This window comes from Humulus lupulus, chromosome 3 (assembly GCF_963169125.1).
Source record: "Humulus lupulus chromosome 3, drHumLupu1.1, whole genome shotgun sequence".
In the NCBI taxonomy this organism is placed as follows: Eukaryota; Viridiplantae; Streptophyta; class Magnoliopsida; order Rosales; family Cannabaceae; genus Humulus; species Humulus lupulus.
In genome coordinates, this window is record NC_084795.1 from 50,973,124 (window position 1) to 50,990,191 (window position 17,068).

At 45.1% G+C, this 17,068-nt stretch overlaps 1 protein-coding gene across 1 annotated transcript; it reads left to right on the plus strand.

Annotated features, from left to right (window-relative positions):
* The first annotated feature begins 881 nt into the window (after positions 1-881).
* Positions 882-1,675, plus strand: LOC133824135 (uncharacterized). The gene is made up of 2 exons (XM_062257004.1): positions 882-989; positions 1,082-1,675. The coding sequence occupies exons 1-2, from the start codon at positions 882-884 to the stop codon at positions 1,673-1,675; spliced, it is 702 nt and encodes a 233-aa protein (XP_062112988.1).
* Positions 1,676-17,068: the final 15,393 nt, after the last annotated feature.

Genomic DNA, 17,068 nt, shown 5'->3' on the forward strand with positions numbered 1-17,068 from the left:
AATTACCACTTGGGCAATCTCTGACTTTATCCAAAATGCCTCTAGGGCCTGCCCCCATTGCTCCTTCAACTAAGACATCCTCTTCCTCCTCCACACCAGGATCCTCTCTAGGAGAGGACCCAAAAAATGTCTTGCCCCCTGTGGCTTTGTCTTCTGCAATAGTCAAGTCGTCAGAGACGACAGCTACTACACGGGTACATGATGACTTACTGGTGGGGGTGAGATCTCCCAACGTCTGTCCAAGCTCTATAGAGGTAGTGTCTTCTGTTTCTGCCTCGATTGGAGGATCTGACATCGGCCATAGGCATGGATCAGAAGGGAAACGCCCCACCTCTACCTCCCGTAAGAACCGCTATTTAGAGGATGCTTTCGGAGGTGGCTCAGGGACCACAGGCTGCCCTTCACGCCCATTCAATGCGAGCCAAGCAATCACCTCGGAAACTGCTCTTGTTTCTCAAAGATCAAAAGCTACCAAGGTTGTAGGAGGTCAGAGCTCAAGCGTCGATGCTTGCCCTGCTTCTGCAGCGGTAGGGGCGTCCATGGGGGAGGCCATTACCGTGTCCCCAGGGACGACGAAATTTTTTTACTCGCCCAGCACCTTCCTGGAGCAGCTGACATCCTCTGCAGTGCGGACACCGGTGTTTTTGCCGAGTGAACTAGGTGAGGATGTTGGCGAGGGGTTGTTTGCTCATCCTTCAATGCCACAACTCCCTGAGATGGGATTATCTATGCTATCATCTAATAGCCTCGTGGTGTCATCGCTAGCAAGAGGCAGAGAATCGGTTGCCCCCATTGATTCTATTGCTGCGTAAGCAGGGATAGAAGCAATTGGTAGAGTAGAGGGGTTGCCAGATTTTTTGCCTGTCACGTCAACTAAACTGATGGAGGAGATGCTGCGCATCAGTAGGCTCCATCTTTCTGCTGAAGTGGTTGGGTCGCTAAGTGGTCAGGGAGATTTGCTGCAACAAGTGTCTGATCACATATGGATGGTGAGTTCTGATTGCTAGAATATGTATGCGAATACCCTGTATGTGTTAGGATTTTTGTCATGTATTGTGTGTTGCGTTTGATGTTTTACAAGTTTAGTGAACTTTTGCAAAGCTATGTATGCACGTCTGCTGTTAGGAGGGAATATGCAACGGTTGTTCAGAACAGCTCTAAGATGGCTGAACAGGCGGCCGTGCTGGAGGAGGAACGCGCGGGGAGAAGGGTGGCCGAAGCTAATTGTGATGTGCTTGTAGAGGCTATAAAAAAGATAGAAGCGGAGCTGGCAGAGGTGAAGGAGAAAATGGCATCCACGAAGGCAAAGTTAATGGGGTCTGTCGAACAAGAGATGGAGTGTGACAAGCTAAAGGCAGAGCTAGTGACGATGACCAACAAGTGGATGGAGAAGAGTCAGTTCTGCGTGCAGCATGAGAAGCAGATGGAGACGCTGGATAACATGATTAATGATTTGCAGGAAGAAGTGGTGCCCTTGCAAACGGATAAGGAGTTGCTGGAGAAGGAGAAGAAAGAGTTGCAACGGAAGGTGGAGGGGTTGGAGGTGAACGTTGCAAGCGTACGTAAGCAGAAGCTAGAGGCAGAGCTCCAATTAAACAATAAGTTGAAGGAGAAAGAGGAGGCCATAGCCAAAATCGAGGGACGGTTGAAAGAAATGTCAAGGTATGTGTTGTAGAGATTGTCATGATGATGCCATGGTTGAAATTTGTGTTTTATGTATTGAGTGGTCGACATGTTTGTTTTTCAGAAGATGGATGAGGCGGCAGTGGAAGCCATGAGGCAGCGCATCAGGGATTGTGAGATTACCGAACGTAAGTTCGTGAGAATTTCCAAAGTGGATACTGCAAAGTATCTGGATCTTGTGTTGCGCAATAAGAAGCAGACCCCAGAGGAGAAATGGGCTAAGCTGGAGATGTATTGTAAAAGTATAGACGTGAATGTTGGAGAATACGACGTCGACCAGTACCTCAGTGAGCTTGGGGATCTTCAAATCAACTACCCAGTGCAACATCTGGAGAAATTGAGGCAAAGGGGTGAAACCCTGGGCTCGATCTATACTGGAAAATGGGGAACCTGCCGAAGAAGGCGATATCGTAGGGAAGGTGGCTTCCGTCTCGGGCACTGTTGCCATGGCAGAGGCTTCTGGAGGGGCATCTGCACAGAGGGTGGTGGAGGCAGACAGAAAGCCTATACCAGTGACAGAAGCAATGCCGACTGGTGAAAGAGGTGTCATAGAACGATCGGCATAGTTGTCATATACTTGTACATATGTGTTTATTTTTCTTTTCTTTGTGATTTTTGGACAATTTTAGATGTAATGATGTGCAAAATACTAAGGCAATGTATATAAAAATTCGTTTGTGTTTTATGCTTGTTCGTTGTTGAATATGTCTTCTTGATATTATGATAATGATAACATTGCAGCTATTGAGGTTCGATGGACGTGTGTTGATGAGAGACTTCACAGACCCTTTAGGCCTCTGCCGGTGAGATATAGGAAAAACATGTACAGATGGTGGGAGAGAATGCCCAGTTAAGTATGGAGTTAGTTATGTGGCATAGTTTTGAGGCAAGTGAATGGTTCTGATGATATTTCCATTGCAGGTGAACACCGTGATTTGGTAAATGTGCCCTTTCTGAGGTGGATCTTTGATAAGCCACAGTATCTGTACTCAACGTGGGCGTTAAATGAATTAGTGAGAAGTGGAATCTCGTACTACATATCATGTGAGCGATACGGGTTAGGTCATCCAAAGCTAGAGAGTGCGATGGTGAAGTATCCACGTCGTATTGAGTGGGATTAGTTTGTAGCAGAAGATGCATGTAATAAGTATTGTAATGTGTATCGTAAATAAAAATGATGATGAGTGATGTAAATAATTGTAAAGTGAGACTTAACAAAACATACTTTATAAATAAAACTGATCTTTTTGATAAGTTTTTGGTTTACAAAACTTGTGTTCATTATTCGTGCGATCGCTGAGAGAGTTGAGTGCATTGTTCTTATGCGCAGTGAGAGAGTTGAGTGCGTTGTTCTCTCCTTGGAACTAAGTCGTCCCCTTGGGTACGTGAAAGAGCAAGTTAGATGGTCTACCATATGCGAGAGGGGACGAGGTGGCTGAGCTCGGACGTAGAACACAGCCTGTGGGGCTGGACGCCGAGGCAGAGCTGAGAGTGGCAGAGCCTGGGATCGGTCATTTTTCCATTAAACCCATACCATGATTTATTTGGTACCTTTTGCTGAGATAGGCCATCAAACCCAACAGTGGTAGCCAATGTGTAAGACGTGGGTATGAGTGCTGGAAAAGTTCCTCCCAGCCTTGGATTTCCAAACCAGTTACTTCGTAACTAAGTCAGAACCGAAGTCAAGTGTCCGATGGTTCTGCTGGAGTATTCAGGGCAGATTAGACTTCATGGGCGGGGCTCCTCTGTTTGCTCGACCCGATGGAGCTCCTCTGTGATCACAGTAAAGTAAGAGGACAGGGTAGATGGTGAAAATTACCCTGATCGGTCAGCCAAACTCGCGTAGTCAGGCCAGATTAGACTGCAAAATGGTTGGCCTTATGTAATTCCCCAAATTTCCTAATAAGGTTTAGGACCTTGATTAGGAGGTCGGGAGGGCCATAATTGCTTTATTGTATTATTTAATGATAATATGCATGTTTAGGTGTATTAAATATGCATGTGAACCCATTTGTGATGAACTGGGTGATTTTCATATTTTGGCCATTTCGGGCATTTTTGGCATATATGTGAAATGGGTGTGGTGCTTTGTTATTATTTGGTTATGCCAGGGTTACCCAGCACAAGACGATCCTAGGAGGTAAGCTAGTGGGAAAGTCACAACGGGATTTAAGCTTGACTTGGAGTAAGTCAAGGGGTATTTAGAGCATTACCGGGTTATTGGGTAATGGGAATTAATATTTGGTGATAAATTGGGAGTTAGTAAGATCAGAGGGAAATTGTGGAGGTTTTGACTATTTTTTCCCCGGGGGTGTTTTCGGGACCCCGAGCATTAGGATTTGGTTGAGGCTACTTAAGCTTGAAGTAACCTTTTAAAAGAATAAAAAGAACGTTATGTACGCTCTCTCTCCCTCTAAGTTCCACTTTCGTCTCCCGATCGCATTTTCGAAGGAAACTTGAGTTCTAGGACTCGGATTCAAGCGAGGATCAAGGCATAGCGATCCTAGGAAAGATTAGAAGCTTATTAGCCAGAGGATTTAGTTGGAAACAACTCAATTTTAGGTAATTCAAGTTTTAAGTATTAAGTTCTAAGTTTTTAAAGTTTTTAAGCTTGAATTGGATTTTGTGTTTTGATGTGTTTTTGGGTGATTTGAGACTTGGGTTTTATGGGTTTTGGATCATGGGGATGTTTGGGAACTTTGATTTTTGAGTTTGGAGATGTTTGGATATGTTTATGAAAGGATTTTAGATGAAGAAATGGAGGATTTTTGGCTGGTTTCAAGGTTGAGCCGCGGCTCTGTTCTCGGGCGATGCGGTCAAGCTTGAAGAAGCTGCTGGTTTGGTGCTGATGGGCTATTTGAGCTGCGGCTCTATGGGGTAGAGCTGAGGCTCTAATTGCTGTCGGAGAGGATTTTTGGGCCTGACTTGAGTGGGGCTGCGGCTCTAATGGTTGGGGCCGCGGCTCAAAAGAGGAAAAGTGACCAAAATGGGTTTTTAGTCATGGGAACTCAAACCTTAGGCCTCGGGATCATTCCTACTACCTGGATTGGTGGCGTTTGATGTCTCGGAGGCTAGGTCTTAGTTCCAAGATTGGTTTTAGAACTTGAACTCATTGGATCACCATTTGTGGTTGTGACTAGGATATCACTAGAGGCTTGGAGTAAGGATCGTGCTTGTGGCTCGTTTACTGGTAACCTGTGCTTGGACCAAAGGTAAGAAAACTGCACCCTATGTTTATGTGACATGCATGGCTATTCTTGATGCATGTTGGTTGATTATTAAACATGACATGCATGGCTAGTATTGATGCATTTTGGACTGTTATGTGTTATGCATATGATGCATGAGAAACATGTGATTAGGACATGCTTTGTTTACTGGGTATGATATCGTTCAGAGCTTGAATCTCTGTGTTTATGCATGATCCTAATTGTACTAGTACTTGTTTAGTGAGCATGCTGAATACCTTGTTTAAGGATATTGAACATGTGATATATTTTTGGTGGCATGGCTTACTTGTGTATGGCATTAACTAGTCAGGGACACTGACCCTAAGGTCAGAAATGGCAGAGCGTTATGAACGCCGGGCCAAATGAAGATTAGATCTAATCGATATCAGCATTGAATGGCTTTATGGCATTAATGTTGGACCGACCCTAAAGTCGATGAACTTATAAGCTCTTGCTTGGTCTAAGACCAGATGTTCAGAGCCAGGGCATAGGGCCCCAGTGACTGTTTGTCACATGGCTAGGGGACGCTGTCCATAGTTACGACTCTAGAATCGGGAGGAAGGTTATGTTGGTGACCAATCACCATGCACTTATCCTGCCAAAGCTAGTGAGATGCTCACTTATTTATTAAGCCTGGTGATCCTATCATCACATGGCTACAGGGTGTTGTCCCCAGGTTTTGACTCTATGGTCATTCGGAAGGTTATGTTGGTGACCATTCACCATGCACCTATCTTGATCGAACTTATGAAAGGACAACCTATCAGTTAAGCCCTGGTGACCCTATCGTCACATGGCTAAGGGTGTTGTCCCCACATTCGTGACTCTTGCGTTGGTCACCTATTTATTTGGACTGTTGGACCTGAATAATTAATACAATCACTGTTGATATTATATCATGTTATATTGTGTTTTCTTGCTGGGCTTCAGCTCACGGGTGCTATGTGGTGCAGGTAAAGGCAAAAGAAGGTTGGGCCATCCTTGAGTTGGAGAGCTTAGGTGATGATGTGTACGTATGCAGCTGCTCGTCCGCCACGGCCGAGGTTTAAAGTGGAACTAGGGTTTAACCCTGTTTTGTCGCATAGAACGGCCTGTTGTAAATGTTTTCTTGTAGTAGACTCTAAAATTATACTTTTGGGATCCCAGTATATATGTTAAAAGTTTTAGTGAGACGTTACATCTTAACCAAAAAATTTAATCCCTAAACCGCTAATCACACTTAGTTACACGATTTTGGCCAACTGACTCGATTAGCGAGTTTAGCACTGTTTACAAGGCACACCGTAACAGTCCCTAGAGTTGGGGTGTTACACCTTAGTTCCCCGTTAGTTTAGTCAGGTCAGATTAGAACACATTTGGTTGTGTAATGTGTTCCCTGATGTTGGACACATTGTGCAGATGCCATGAGTGAAGTAGAAAGACTCATAGTGGAAGGGTTCGCTAGGCGAAACCGTAAGCTTTTGCTTGTAAGAGAGTTAGTGGAGTGATGGAGGCACCATGCCTCTGTGTGTATTTCGTGTGTTAAAGTGATCACCACAAAGCCATGTTTATATTGGATGTGGTAGGTGGAGCGTAATGCATGTGAATAATGTTTTATCCTATATAGGTAGGTAAGAATATATTGAACTATGCATGTAATAGTAGCTCTAGTGCAGATCAAGTAGTGTGGTAGTTGTCATATGCGTGTACTGTTTATGGTGCGTCAGGAAAGATTCCACATGCAGAATTGTGTCAAAAAATGTTGACTAAGTAAAATACCATGGAGTAATGTAAGAAAGGAAAGTTGCTTTATTACTTTTGAATTTTGGAGTACATACAACTGTTAACAATAGTAATGTTTTAAAGACATTGAATTCCAAGTATGTGGTACATTTTTGCCACTATGCATGTTCTTGAGAGTGTAAGATCATCGCCCCAGTGCTTCTGTGACTTCAAAAGGTCCATCCCAATTCGGCTCCAGCTTCTTTGGATTGCCAATGACTTTACGCAGAACCCAATATCCCTTCTTAAATGAGCGTGGACCCTCTTATTGTAATAGCGTTTTGCTGCCTTTTGGTATTTTTCGTGCCTAATCTGTGCTATCATGCGTAACTCATCCAAGAGGTTGAGGTTGTGGGTTAACTGTTCGTTGTTCATGGTCAGATCAGAAGTGATTTTTGTACGAAGTGTTGGCAGGCCGACCTCTGTAGGGATAATGGCTTATGTTCCGTACACCATAGCATAGGGCGACTCGCCTGTGGAAGTTCTTTTTGTTGTCCTGTATGCCCAGAGTACCTTTGTTAATTCATGTACATCCATCCCCCACTTTGCAAAGGGCCAAGGGGTGACAGCAGAATGTAAGATTTGCGTTGGTTAATGGATGGAAGGTGCAAATCGCTGGCATCTGTCACATTTTTTCGCACAGTCGCGTGCTTCTGTCATCATATATGGCCAGTAGTATCCTGCTTTGTGTGCCAAGCTTCGTCCTCCTATGTAGTTCCCACATGCTCCTTCATGGATTTCTTCTAATAATCTTTTAGCTTCTGTGGGGCGCAAGCACTGAAGATAGGGGCCATTACAGGATTTGCGATATAGTGTTCCATTGATAATGGAGTAGTGTTGATCTTTAAGGCGCAAAAGCTTTGCGTCTTTCACATTGTCTGGCAATTCAGATTCGGTCAGGTAGCAGATAATTGGGTCCATCCAACATTCTCGTTCTGTCGAGATGGAACAAATTTTCGTAGCTTCTTGTGCATAGGTTATGGAAATTTCTTAGTGTCATGAACATTACCCCACAGAGGTTTTCTTTGCAAGGGCATCTGCCCTCTGATTTAGTTCCCTGGGTATTTGTACGAGCTCGAACTGCTGGAATTGTGACTTTAATGTAGATACATTTTCCAGTAGGTTAGTCAGATGGGTTGCTTTAGTGTCGAAATTTCCAGCCACTTGTTCTATCATCAACTTTGAATCTCCTCTGACTCGTAGCAGCTTGATGCCCATGCTCTGTGCCAATTCTAGTCCATAGACCAAGGCTTCATATTCGACTTTGTTATTTGTGGCGTGTTGCTCCAATCGCATGGCTTCCTCAATTTGTAACCCAAAGGGTGCCTCCAATACGACGCCAATCCCAGCCCCTTGCGAATTGGAGGCTCCATCTGTATGCATCGTCCACATCCATTCTTCTTCAGAATTTAGAAGTTCAGGAGTGGTCTCGGGTGTGAATGATTGTATCTCAACAAGGAAATCAGCTAGTACTTGGCCCATCTTTGCTTTTCATGGTGAGAACCGTATGTCATATGCCCCGAGGTCAATTGCCCATTTTGGACATTCTGCCAGAGAGGTCGAGCTTGCCTAGGATCTGTTTTAATGGATAGTCTGTGTATACTACAATAGTATGGCCTTCAAATTATTGTCGAAGCTTCTTCTTTGCTGTAATTAATGCGAGGACCAATTTCTCTATCATGTTGTAGCGTGTTTTAGTGTCTAACAACATCTTACTACAGTAGAACACTGGCTTCTGCTGGCCTTCGTCTTCTCTGAAGAGTACAGAGCTTACGGCAAAGTGGGAAACAGATAGGTATAAAAATAGATCTTCGTTGGGGATGGGAGAGCTTAATATGGGAGGAGTACTCAGGTAGGTTTTTTATTCCTCGAAAGCTTTATTTTGATCTGCCCCCCATGTGGTGTTGGTGGACTTCTTGATGCACTAAAAGAAGGGTTGGCAACGATCTGACATGCGAGATATAAATCTGCTCAAGGCTACGACTTTGCATGTTAGAGCTTGGATATCCTGGATGGTTCTAGGCTCCTTGACTTCTGATACTAAGGAAATTTGGGTCGGATTAGCGCGATGCCCCTCTTGCTGACCACATTCCCTAAGAACTGGCCAGAGGATACCCCAAAAAAGCATTTGGCTAGGTTCAACTTCATTTGATAGGCGTCGAGTATGTTGAAGCACTCGGTTAGATCTTCCACATGTGTGATACCCTGTCGAGATTTGACCACCATGTCGTCAATGTATACTTCCATGTTTTTACCAAGCAATGAGGAAAAAATATTGTGCATCACCTCTGATATGTTGCTCTTGCGGTTTTCAGGCCAAAGGGCATGACTTTGTAGCAGTATAAACCGTGCTCTGTTGTGAAAACCGTGTGAATCCGATCTTCTACTTTCATTGGGATCTGATTGTACCCTGAGTAGGCATCAAGGAAACTCATTCTTTTGTAACTCATCGTGGCATCTATCATTTTATCAATTTTCGGAAGAGGGTAGCTATCTTTAGAGCACGCCTTGTTCAAATTAGTGTAGTTTATGCACACTCTTTTTTTTTTCCATTTTTCTTCGGAACCACTACGGGGTTTGCTAGCCAACTGGGATATAGGCATTCTTCGATCGCACCTATGCTAAGAAACTGTTGTACCTCTTCTTGTATTGCCTGGTTGACTTCTGGAGCGAACCTCCTCTGCCTCTGCGTGACGGCTAGGAAGTTGTCTGATATGTTGAGGCTATGACTCATGACTGTAGGGTCTATAACCGGTATATTGTGTGGGGACCGGGTGAAAGTTTCGATTCTGGTTTCTAGGAATTGGATTAGGGCTTGCTTTTCTATCTCAGGTAGTCGGGCATTTACTAGCAATTTTTTGGATGGATCGTTTTCATCTATGCAAATTTCTTCCATGTTGTCAAGAGTTGTTTGAGTCTTATCGTGTTCTTCCTCTGTTTCTATGCCTCTGAGTTATGCTGGTAATCCGCCCTCTGATTGCTATTTGGTGGGGTCGTAACCAGGGGAGGAGGTGTCGATTTCATTTATCTCCTTCAGGGTTAGGTAGCATTTCTTTGCCTGCCGCTAGCACCCTTTTATTTCAATGGTGTAGCTCCCGTCGGGTGATTGACATCGCATAACTTGATGCAAAGTGGAGACCACGCCTTGCATTCTGTGGATCCAGCTTATCCCCATGATATTGTTGTAGCTTGTGATGGAGTCCACTATGAGGAAGTCTACTACCAAAGTGTGTTCTGTAGCTACTACATTTAGCCTGATAGCGCCCTTCAGGTACACTCTTTGACTGTTGAATCCCAGGATTGGTGTAACAGAGGGGTTGATCTGACTTTCTTCGAGACTCATCTTCTGGAAGGCTTCCCAGAAGAGAACATCAACGCCGCTGCCCCCGTAAACTAAAACTCTTCCCAATTGGCAATGGTCGACCTGTAGCGTGATGACCAAAGGGTCATCATGGGGTAGGTGTACTGCCCGTAGGTCATCTTCTGTAAAAGTTATTATAGAGGCTGGGTGGCACCTGTCTTCTGAGGTGACAAAATTAACGGCGTGGCCTAATGATCTATATCGCTTTACTCTTTCCTTCATTATCTTATGGTTTTTGGACTTCTGCTCTTGTTCCGTGGTCAGCTCCACGATCACGTGTATCATGGGGACTTGTTTGAGGGGTTCTTGCGAGCTTGTAGAAGCCACATTTGTGGAGGTCATCATCGTTGGTGGTGTTGGGGCAGGAGCGGTGTTGGGCCGTGGGAGGCTGGGCCTGTCTGATCCTTTAATGTACTGGGTCAATCACCCGTTTCTCATGAGGGCCTGAATCTGGTTGTGGAGGTTGTGGCATTCAGAAATCGTGTGACCATGGTCCTTGTGGAAGATGCAGAACCTATTTTTGTCTCTTCTTTTTGGGGGAGTGGTGATTTTTTATGGTTCATGCCAGATGGGTCTGTCTTTGTTTTCTTCGTAGATGACCTTCTGTGGGGACAGTGTACTCAAAAAAGGAGTACTGTGGTGGGTCTCAGCTTGTTCTTGGCCTCTTTCCCCCTTTTGTATGGTCGGACTCCTGCCTCTTTCTTTTCTCGTCCCTTGTAGATGGAGGGGGAGGGTTGTTTGCTGGTGGTGTTGAAATGAGAGCGGACTTCTTCTGTGCGCGCTCTCGAAATTCCAAGACCCTAAAGATTCCCTCGGCTTGGGCCTGGATTTCAGCCATGTCATACGGTGGCGTCATAGTGAGATTCTCGTGTAAGAGAGACACCACTTGCAGACTTTTGACGAAGAGGTTGGCTGCGGTTGCTGGCTCTACATCATGGATCTGGTGTACAAGGTCGATGAAACGTTGCAAGTATGACTTTGGGTGCTCATTTTCTCCTTGCTCAATTCGCTAGAGGTCTGCCATCGTTCTTGGAGCTTCGCAGTTGGCATTGTATTGCTGAAGAAAAGATCTGCGAAGGTCCCCGAAGCTGCTGACAGAGCTAGATTTTAGTTGTCTGGACCATAGAAGAGCTGGTCCAGAAAATGTTGTGGAGAAGACTTTGCACTATATGGCTTCGTTATTGACTTCCAAGGCCATCTTTTATTTGAAATGGAACAGGTGTTTGAGTGGGTCTCCCTTCCCATTGATGGTATCCCATATGTGTTGTGATTAGGTAACCGCTAAAGGACTAAAAGCTAAACCGTTCTCAAGGGTCGTTCTCTTGTTCATTCTAGCTCGAATCAAAGGTAAGAAAACTGCACCCCAAGTGTGACATGCATGGATGTTCCTGAGGCATGTGGAATGTGAGAATATGGACATGGATTGTATATGGAATGCTTAGCATATGTTTCTCATTTGTGCATAGCACTGACTTATTAGTCAGGTTTGGCAAGGGTGCTAGTATCAACTGTGAAGCTGTGACTTATTAGTCAGGTTCGGCAGTGGTACTGGGGCACTAATCATGTTGAGCTGACTTATTAGTCAGGACGGCATTAGCGTGTGTCACGCAAGCCAACAAGATTTGATCAAATCGATTATCAGCATTGAATGGCTCAAAGAGCATTAATGCCAGACCGACCCCGAGGGTCGATGAATGAAATAAGCGCTTGGAGGCTAGTGACTTACTCAGCAGCCACTCTCCCATTTGATTTAGTGACTCGCTTGTCAGTCACTCAGTGTGGTTTATCAGGACTAAATGTGGTGTTTACTCATTTGTTTGAAAGCTTTATGCTCAGTGTGATTATAACGATAATCATTTGATAATGTTTATATAAAGTGTTATGTTTTCTTGCTGGGCCTTGGCTCATGGGTGCTATGTGGTGCAGGTAAAGGGAAAGAGAAGCTCACCTAGCCTTGAGTGGAGAGCTGATGTGGTGGTGTGTACATATGCAGCCGCTTGACCACCACGGTCAAGGTGTTCTCAGAGGAACTAGGGGATTTACCCTATTTTTGCCGCTTAGGTCGGCGGGACTGTAACTTTACAACAGTAGTGACCATTTTGTACTGAGAACAACTTGTAAATGTTTTGTTTAGCTCTGCAGAGCAGTTTGTAATGAAAATCTCCATTTCCTTTTTATTGGTTTTATGCCTTAACCTGTTAATTACGCTTAGAGCACGTTTTTGACCAAAGGACTCGGGTAGCGAGTCAAATTTCTGGTCCACCGTTCACCGTAACTGTTCTGGGGTAGCCAGGGCATTACAACTTGGTATCAGAGCAATGCCAAGGTTAAGGTTCCTGTAGACTGGCTGGGCATGTACACACATCACTGAAGTCAAGCTCGACTCTTGGTTTGGTAAACTCTTTATGTAGTTATGTGCATAACTGCCTAAATGTGGTGCAAATGCTTTACCTGTATGGATGAGACACTGTGTTGGCCTTGTGCCCCTGAAATATTATGAACTGTTATGTGATACATGCTGAGTGCTGAGTGCCATGAACATGTATCTGCTTGTGCATATTGAATGACTGTGGAATATGATAATTGTCTGCTTGTTCTTGGACCATGAGGCGGCAAGAGGTTAGTTATTACTACCTGACTGGCCGTATTGACTATTATTTCAGTAGGGTATCAGTGACAGAATGAACCCAGAACAGACAGACACTACAGCTGGCCAGAGTGGTCAGGGTCAGAATAATGACAACAGCCAGGGTCAAGAGAATGACCAATCCCAGATTCCACAGCCAACACCTGCAAACTAGCAGCAGTTGTTTAATGATTTGCAGGCTATAGTACTGAAACAGGGAGAGGAGCTTCGTCTCCTGAGGCAGCAACAAGTGCCTGCAGTGGTTAATGTGTCAGAGGCACCTTCTGTGTCAGTGCCAGTTATTGGGCAGCTACCTGTGGTTGAGAATAGATTGGAACCTCTTTATGAGCGGTTCAGGAAACAACAACCACCAGTTTTTGAAGGCAGCGCTGATCCTACTAAAGCTGAACAATGGATGAGCATGATTACCAATATTCTTGACTTTATGAGGGTAGTTGGTACTGAGAGGGTGGCATGTGCGGCCTATATGTTTCGGGAAGATGCCCGGATATGGTGGGAAGTAGTTGGTCAGACCAAGAATGTTAATCTCCTGAGCTGGGAGGAGTTTCAGACCTTGTTCAATGAAAAGTATTATAATGACGCTATTAGAGCGGCGAAAGCTGATGAATTTATGAGGCTACTTCAGGGGAGCTTATCAGTAACCGAGTATGCCTTAAGGTTTGACCGTTTGGCAAAGTTTGCCAAAAGAGTTGGTGCCCATTGATGGGACCAGGAGAGAGAGATTTCTCCAGGGGCTACAGCCCAGGTTAGCCCGTGACGTTCGCATCACCACTGTGGCAGGAGTCACTACTTATGCATAGGTGGTGGAGAAGGCACTTACAGCTGAAACTGCAGAGATTAAGATCTGGCGTGACAATGCAACCAGAAGGGATTTCAGGAGGCCAGGTCCTCCATTTGTTGGTTCTGGTAGGGGTGTTGGCCCCAGTGATCAGAAGATGAAGGTTCCTGATACCTTCCCAGTTCCAGGTCCTGACAAGAGACCTCGTGGTATTACAATAGGTCGTCCTGGGGGTAGTGAAGCCTGGAAGACTCTTCCTGAATGCTCTAGGTGCAAGAGGCGCCATTTGGGAGAATGTAAGGCAAAGGCCTACTTTTTGTGTGGCGTAGTGGGTCACTTTAAGAAAGATTGCCCTCGAGTAGGGAAAGAAGAAGCCAGAAAGGTGGACAGCTCGGCCCCAGCTCGAGTGTTCACGTTGACTCAAGCAGAAGCTGAGGCTTCCCCCTCAGTTGTTACAGGTCAGCTTCTTAGTGCAGGAATCCCTTATCATGTGTTAATTGATTCGGGTGCTACACATTCCTTTGTTGCTATTAGCATTATTGATAGGTTGTGTAGACCTTGTGATTTTTATGTTGTGGAGTTTGGTACTGTGTTACCCACTGGGGAGATAGTGGTATCCAGAAGATGGGTCAGATCTTTGCCAGTGACAGTAGAGGGCAGAGAGTTGTCAGTGGATTTGATAGAGTTAGTTATGACTGACTTTGATATGAACCTGGGTATGGATTGGTTGGCAAAGTATGGGGCAACCATTGACTGCAGAAGGAAGATGGTCACCTTTGAGCCTGAAGGTGAGGATCATTTTGTATTTGTTGGTACTGTGCATGGACCCCGTGTTCCTACGATTTCTGTGTTAAGGGCTAGGGATCTTTTGCAGAGAGGATGCATTGGATTCTTAGCCAGTGTGGTTGACACCACTCAGGTCATGCCAGTGAGACCAGAGGATACTAGACTTGTATGTGAGTTTCTGGATGTGTTTCCAGAAGATTTGCCAGGATTGCCACCACACAGAGAGATTGAGTTCGTTATAGAACTGGCACCAGGGACGGAGCCAGTGTCTAGAGCACCGTACAGAATGGCCCCAGGTGAGTTGAAAGAATTGAAAGTGCAGTTGCAAGAGCTGCTGGATATGGGTTTCATCAGACCTAGTTTCTCACCCTGGGGTGCGCCAGTTCTGTTCGTAAAGAAGAAAGATGGTTCTCTGAGAATGTGTATAGATTACAGGGAACTGAATAAGTTGACAATTAAGAATCGATATCCTTTGCCAAGGATAGATGATCTGTTCGATCAGTTGCAAGGTATGAGGGTATTCTCTAAGATCGACCTTCGTTCTGGTTATCATCAGTTGAGGGTTAAGAAGGGAGACATACCGAAGACTGCCTTTCGTACCAGGTATGGGCATTATGAGTTTCTAGTTATGTCATTTGGATTGACTAATGCCCCTGCTGCTTTCATGGATATGATGAACAGAGTGTTCAAGGACTACTTAGATCAGTTTGTGATCATCTTCATCGATGATATACTGGTATATTCACAGACTGAGTTAGAGCATGAGCAGCATCTGAGGTTGGTTCTACAGAGACTGAGAGAACACAGATTGTTTGCAAAATTAAAGAAGTGTGAGTTCTGGTTGTCTCAAGTATCCTTTCTTGGACATATTGTCAGTAAGGAGGGGATTGAGGTAGATCCAGCAAAGATCGAAGCGGTCAGAGATTGGCCAAGGCCAAAGAATGCTTCTGAGGTTAGAAGTTTCCTTGGATTGGCAGGTTATAATAGGCGGTTCGTGGAAGGGTTCTCGAAGATTGCTAGTGCTTTGACTGAACTGACACGCAAGAGCCAGAAATTTGTGTGGTCAGATAAGTGTGAGAATAGCTTCCAGGAACTGAAGCAGAGATTGATTACAGCTCCGATTCTGAGTCTTCCGACAGACCAGGAGAAGTTTGTGATTTACTGTGATGCTTCTCATCAGGGTTTGGGCTGTGTCTTGATGCAATCAGAGAGAGTTATTGCCTATGCTTCTCGTCAGTTGAAGGAGTATGAAAAGAGGTATCCTACGCATGATCTGGAGTTGGCAGCGGTGGTTTTTGCTTTAAAGATATGGAGGCACTATCTCTATGGAGAGAAATGTGAGATCTATACAGACCACAAGAGCCTGAAGTACTTCTTCACCCAGAAAGACCTGAATATGAGGCAAAGGCGTTGGCTGGAGTTAGTGAAAGACTATGATTGTGAGATTTTGTATCACCCAGGAAAAGCCAACGTGGTGGCTGATGCCTTGAGCCGGAAGGGTCCGGGGCAGATTCATGGTATGAGGCTGATAGCCAAAGAGTTAGCAGATGATATGACCAGAGCTGGTATAGAGTTGCTGGTGGGCCAGTTGGCTAACATTACGCTACAGTCTACATTGTTAGAGAGGATCAAAGAAGGTCAGTTGAGTGATCCTCAGCTGATCAAGATCAGGGAGGATGTTCTGGCTGGAGCATCCAGGGATTATACAGTGTCTGAGGTAGGCTTGTTGAGATACAAAGGGCGGATATGTGTTCCGTTAGACACTGCATTGAGGCGAGAGATTCTGGATGAATCTCATACTACACCTTACTCTTTGCATCCAGGCACCACGAAGATGTACCAGGATGTGAGATCATTATATTGGTGGCCAGGGATGAAGAGAGATGTAGTAAAGTATGTGGCTAAGTGCTTGACATGTCAACAAGTCAAGGCTGAGCATCAGAGGCCGGCAGGGTCACTGCAGCCTCTGGATATTCCAGAGTGGAAGTGGGAAGACATCACGATGGATTTTGTGGTGGGCTTGCCCAGGACTACAGGTCAGCATGATTCCATTTGGGTGATGATGGATCGCTACACCAAGTCAGCTCACTTTTTGCCAGTGAGGACTACATATACAGTTGATCAGTATGCAGATCTCTACGTGAGAGTGATCGTGCGGCTCCATGGTGCACCTAGGTCGATCGTGTCAGATCGGGACCCCACTTTTACTTCCAAGTTCTGGGGGAGTTTGCAGAAAGCCATGGGGACAAAGTTGAAATTCAGTACAGCTTATCATCCTCAGACAGATGGGCAATCTGAGAGGACGATTCAGATTTTGGAGGACATGCTGAGAGCATGTGTACTGGATTTCGGTGGTTCTTGGAGTAAGTATCTGCCTTTGATAGAATTCTCCTATAACAATAGTTACCAGTCTACCATTGGAGTAGCACCTTATGAGATGCTATATGGTAGGAAGTGCAGATCTCCCATTCATTGGGATGAGACAGGAGAAAGGAGATACTTAGGTCCTGATGCAGCCCAGAGGACCAGTGAGGCTATTGAGAAGATTAGAGCTAGAATGCTTGCTTCTCAGAGTAGACAGAAGAGCTATGCAGATCCCAAGCGCAGGAACGTGGAGTTCCAAGTGGGAGACTATGTTTTCCTCAGAGTCTCGCCATGGAAAGAGGTGAGAAGGTTTGGGAAGAAAGGCAAGCTGAGTCCTAGGTTTGTAGGTCCATTTGAAATCCTGGAGAGGATTGGTCAGGTGGCTTACAGATTGGCTTTGCCTCCGGCGTTGTCTGCCGTGCATAACGTATTCCATGTATCAGCTATTCGGAGGTATG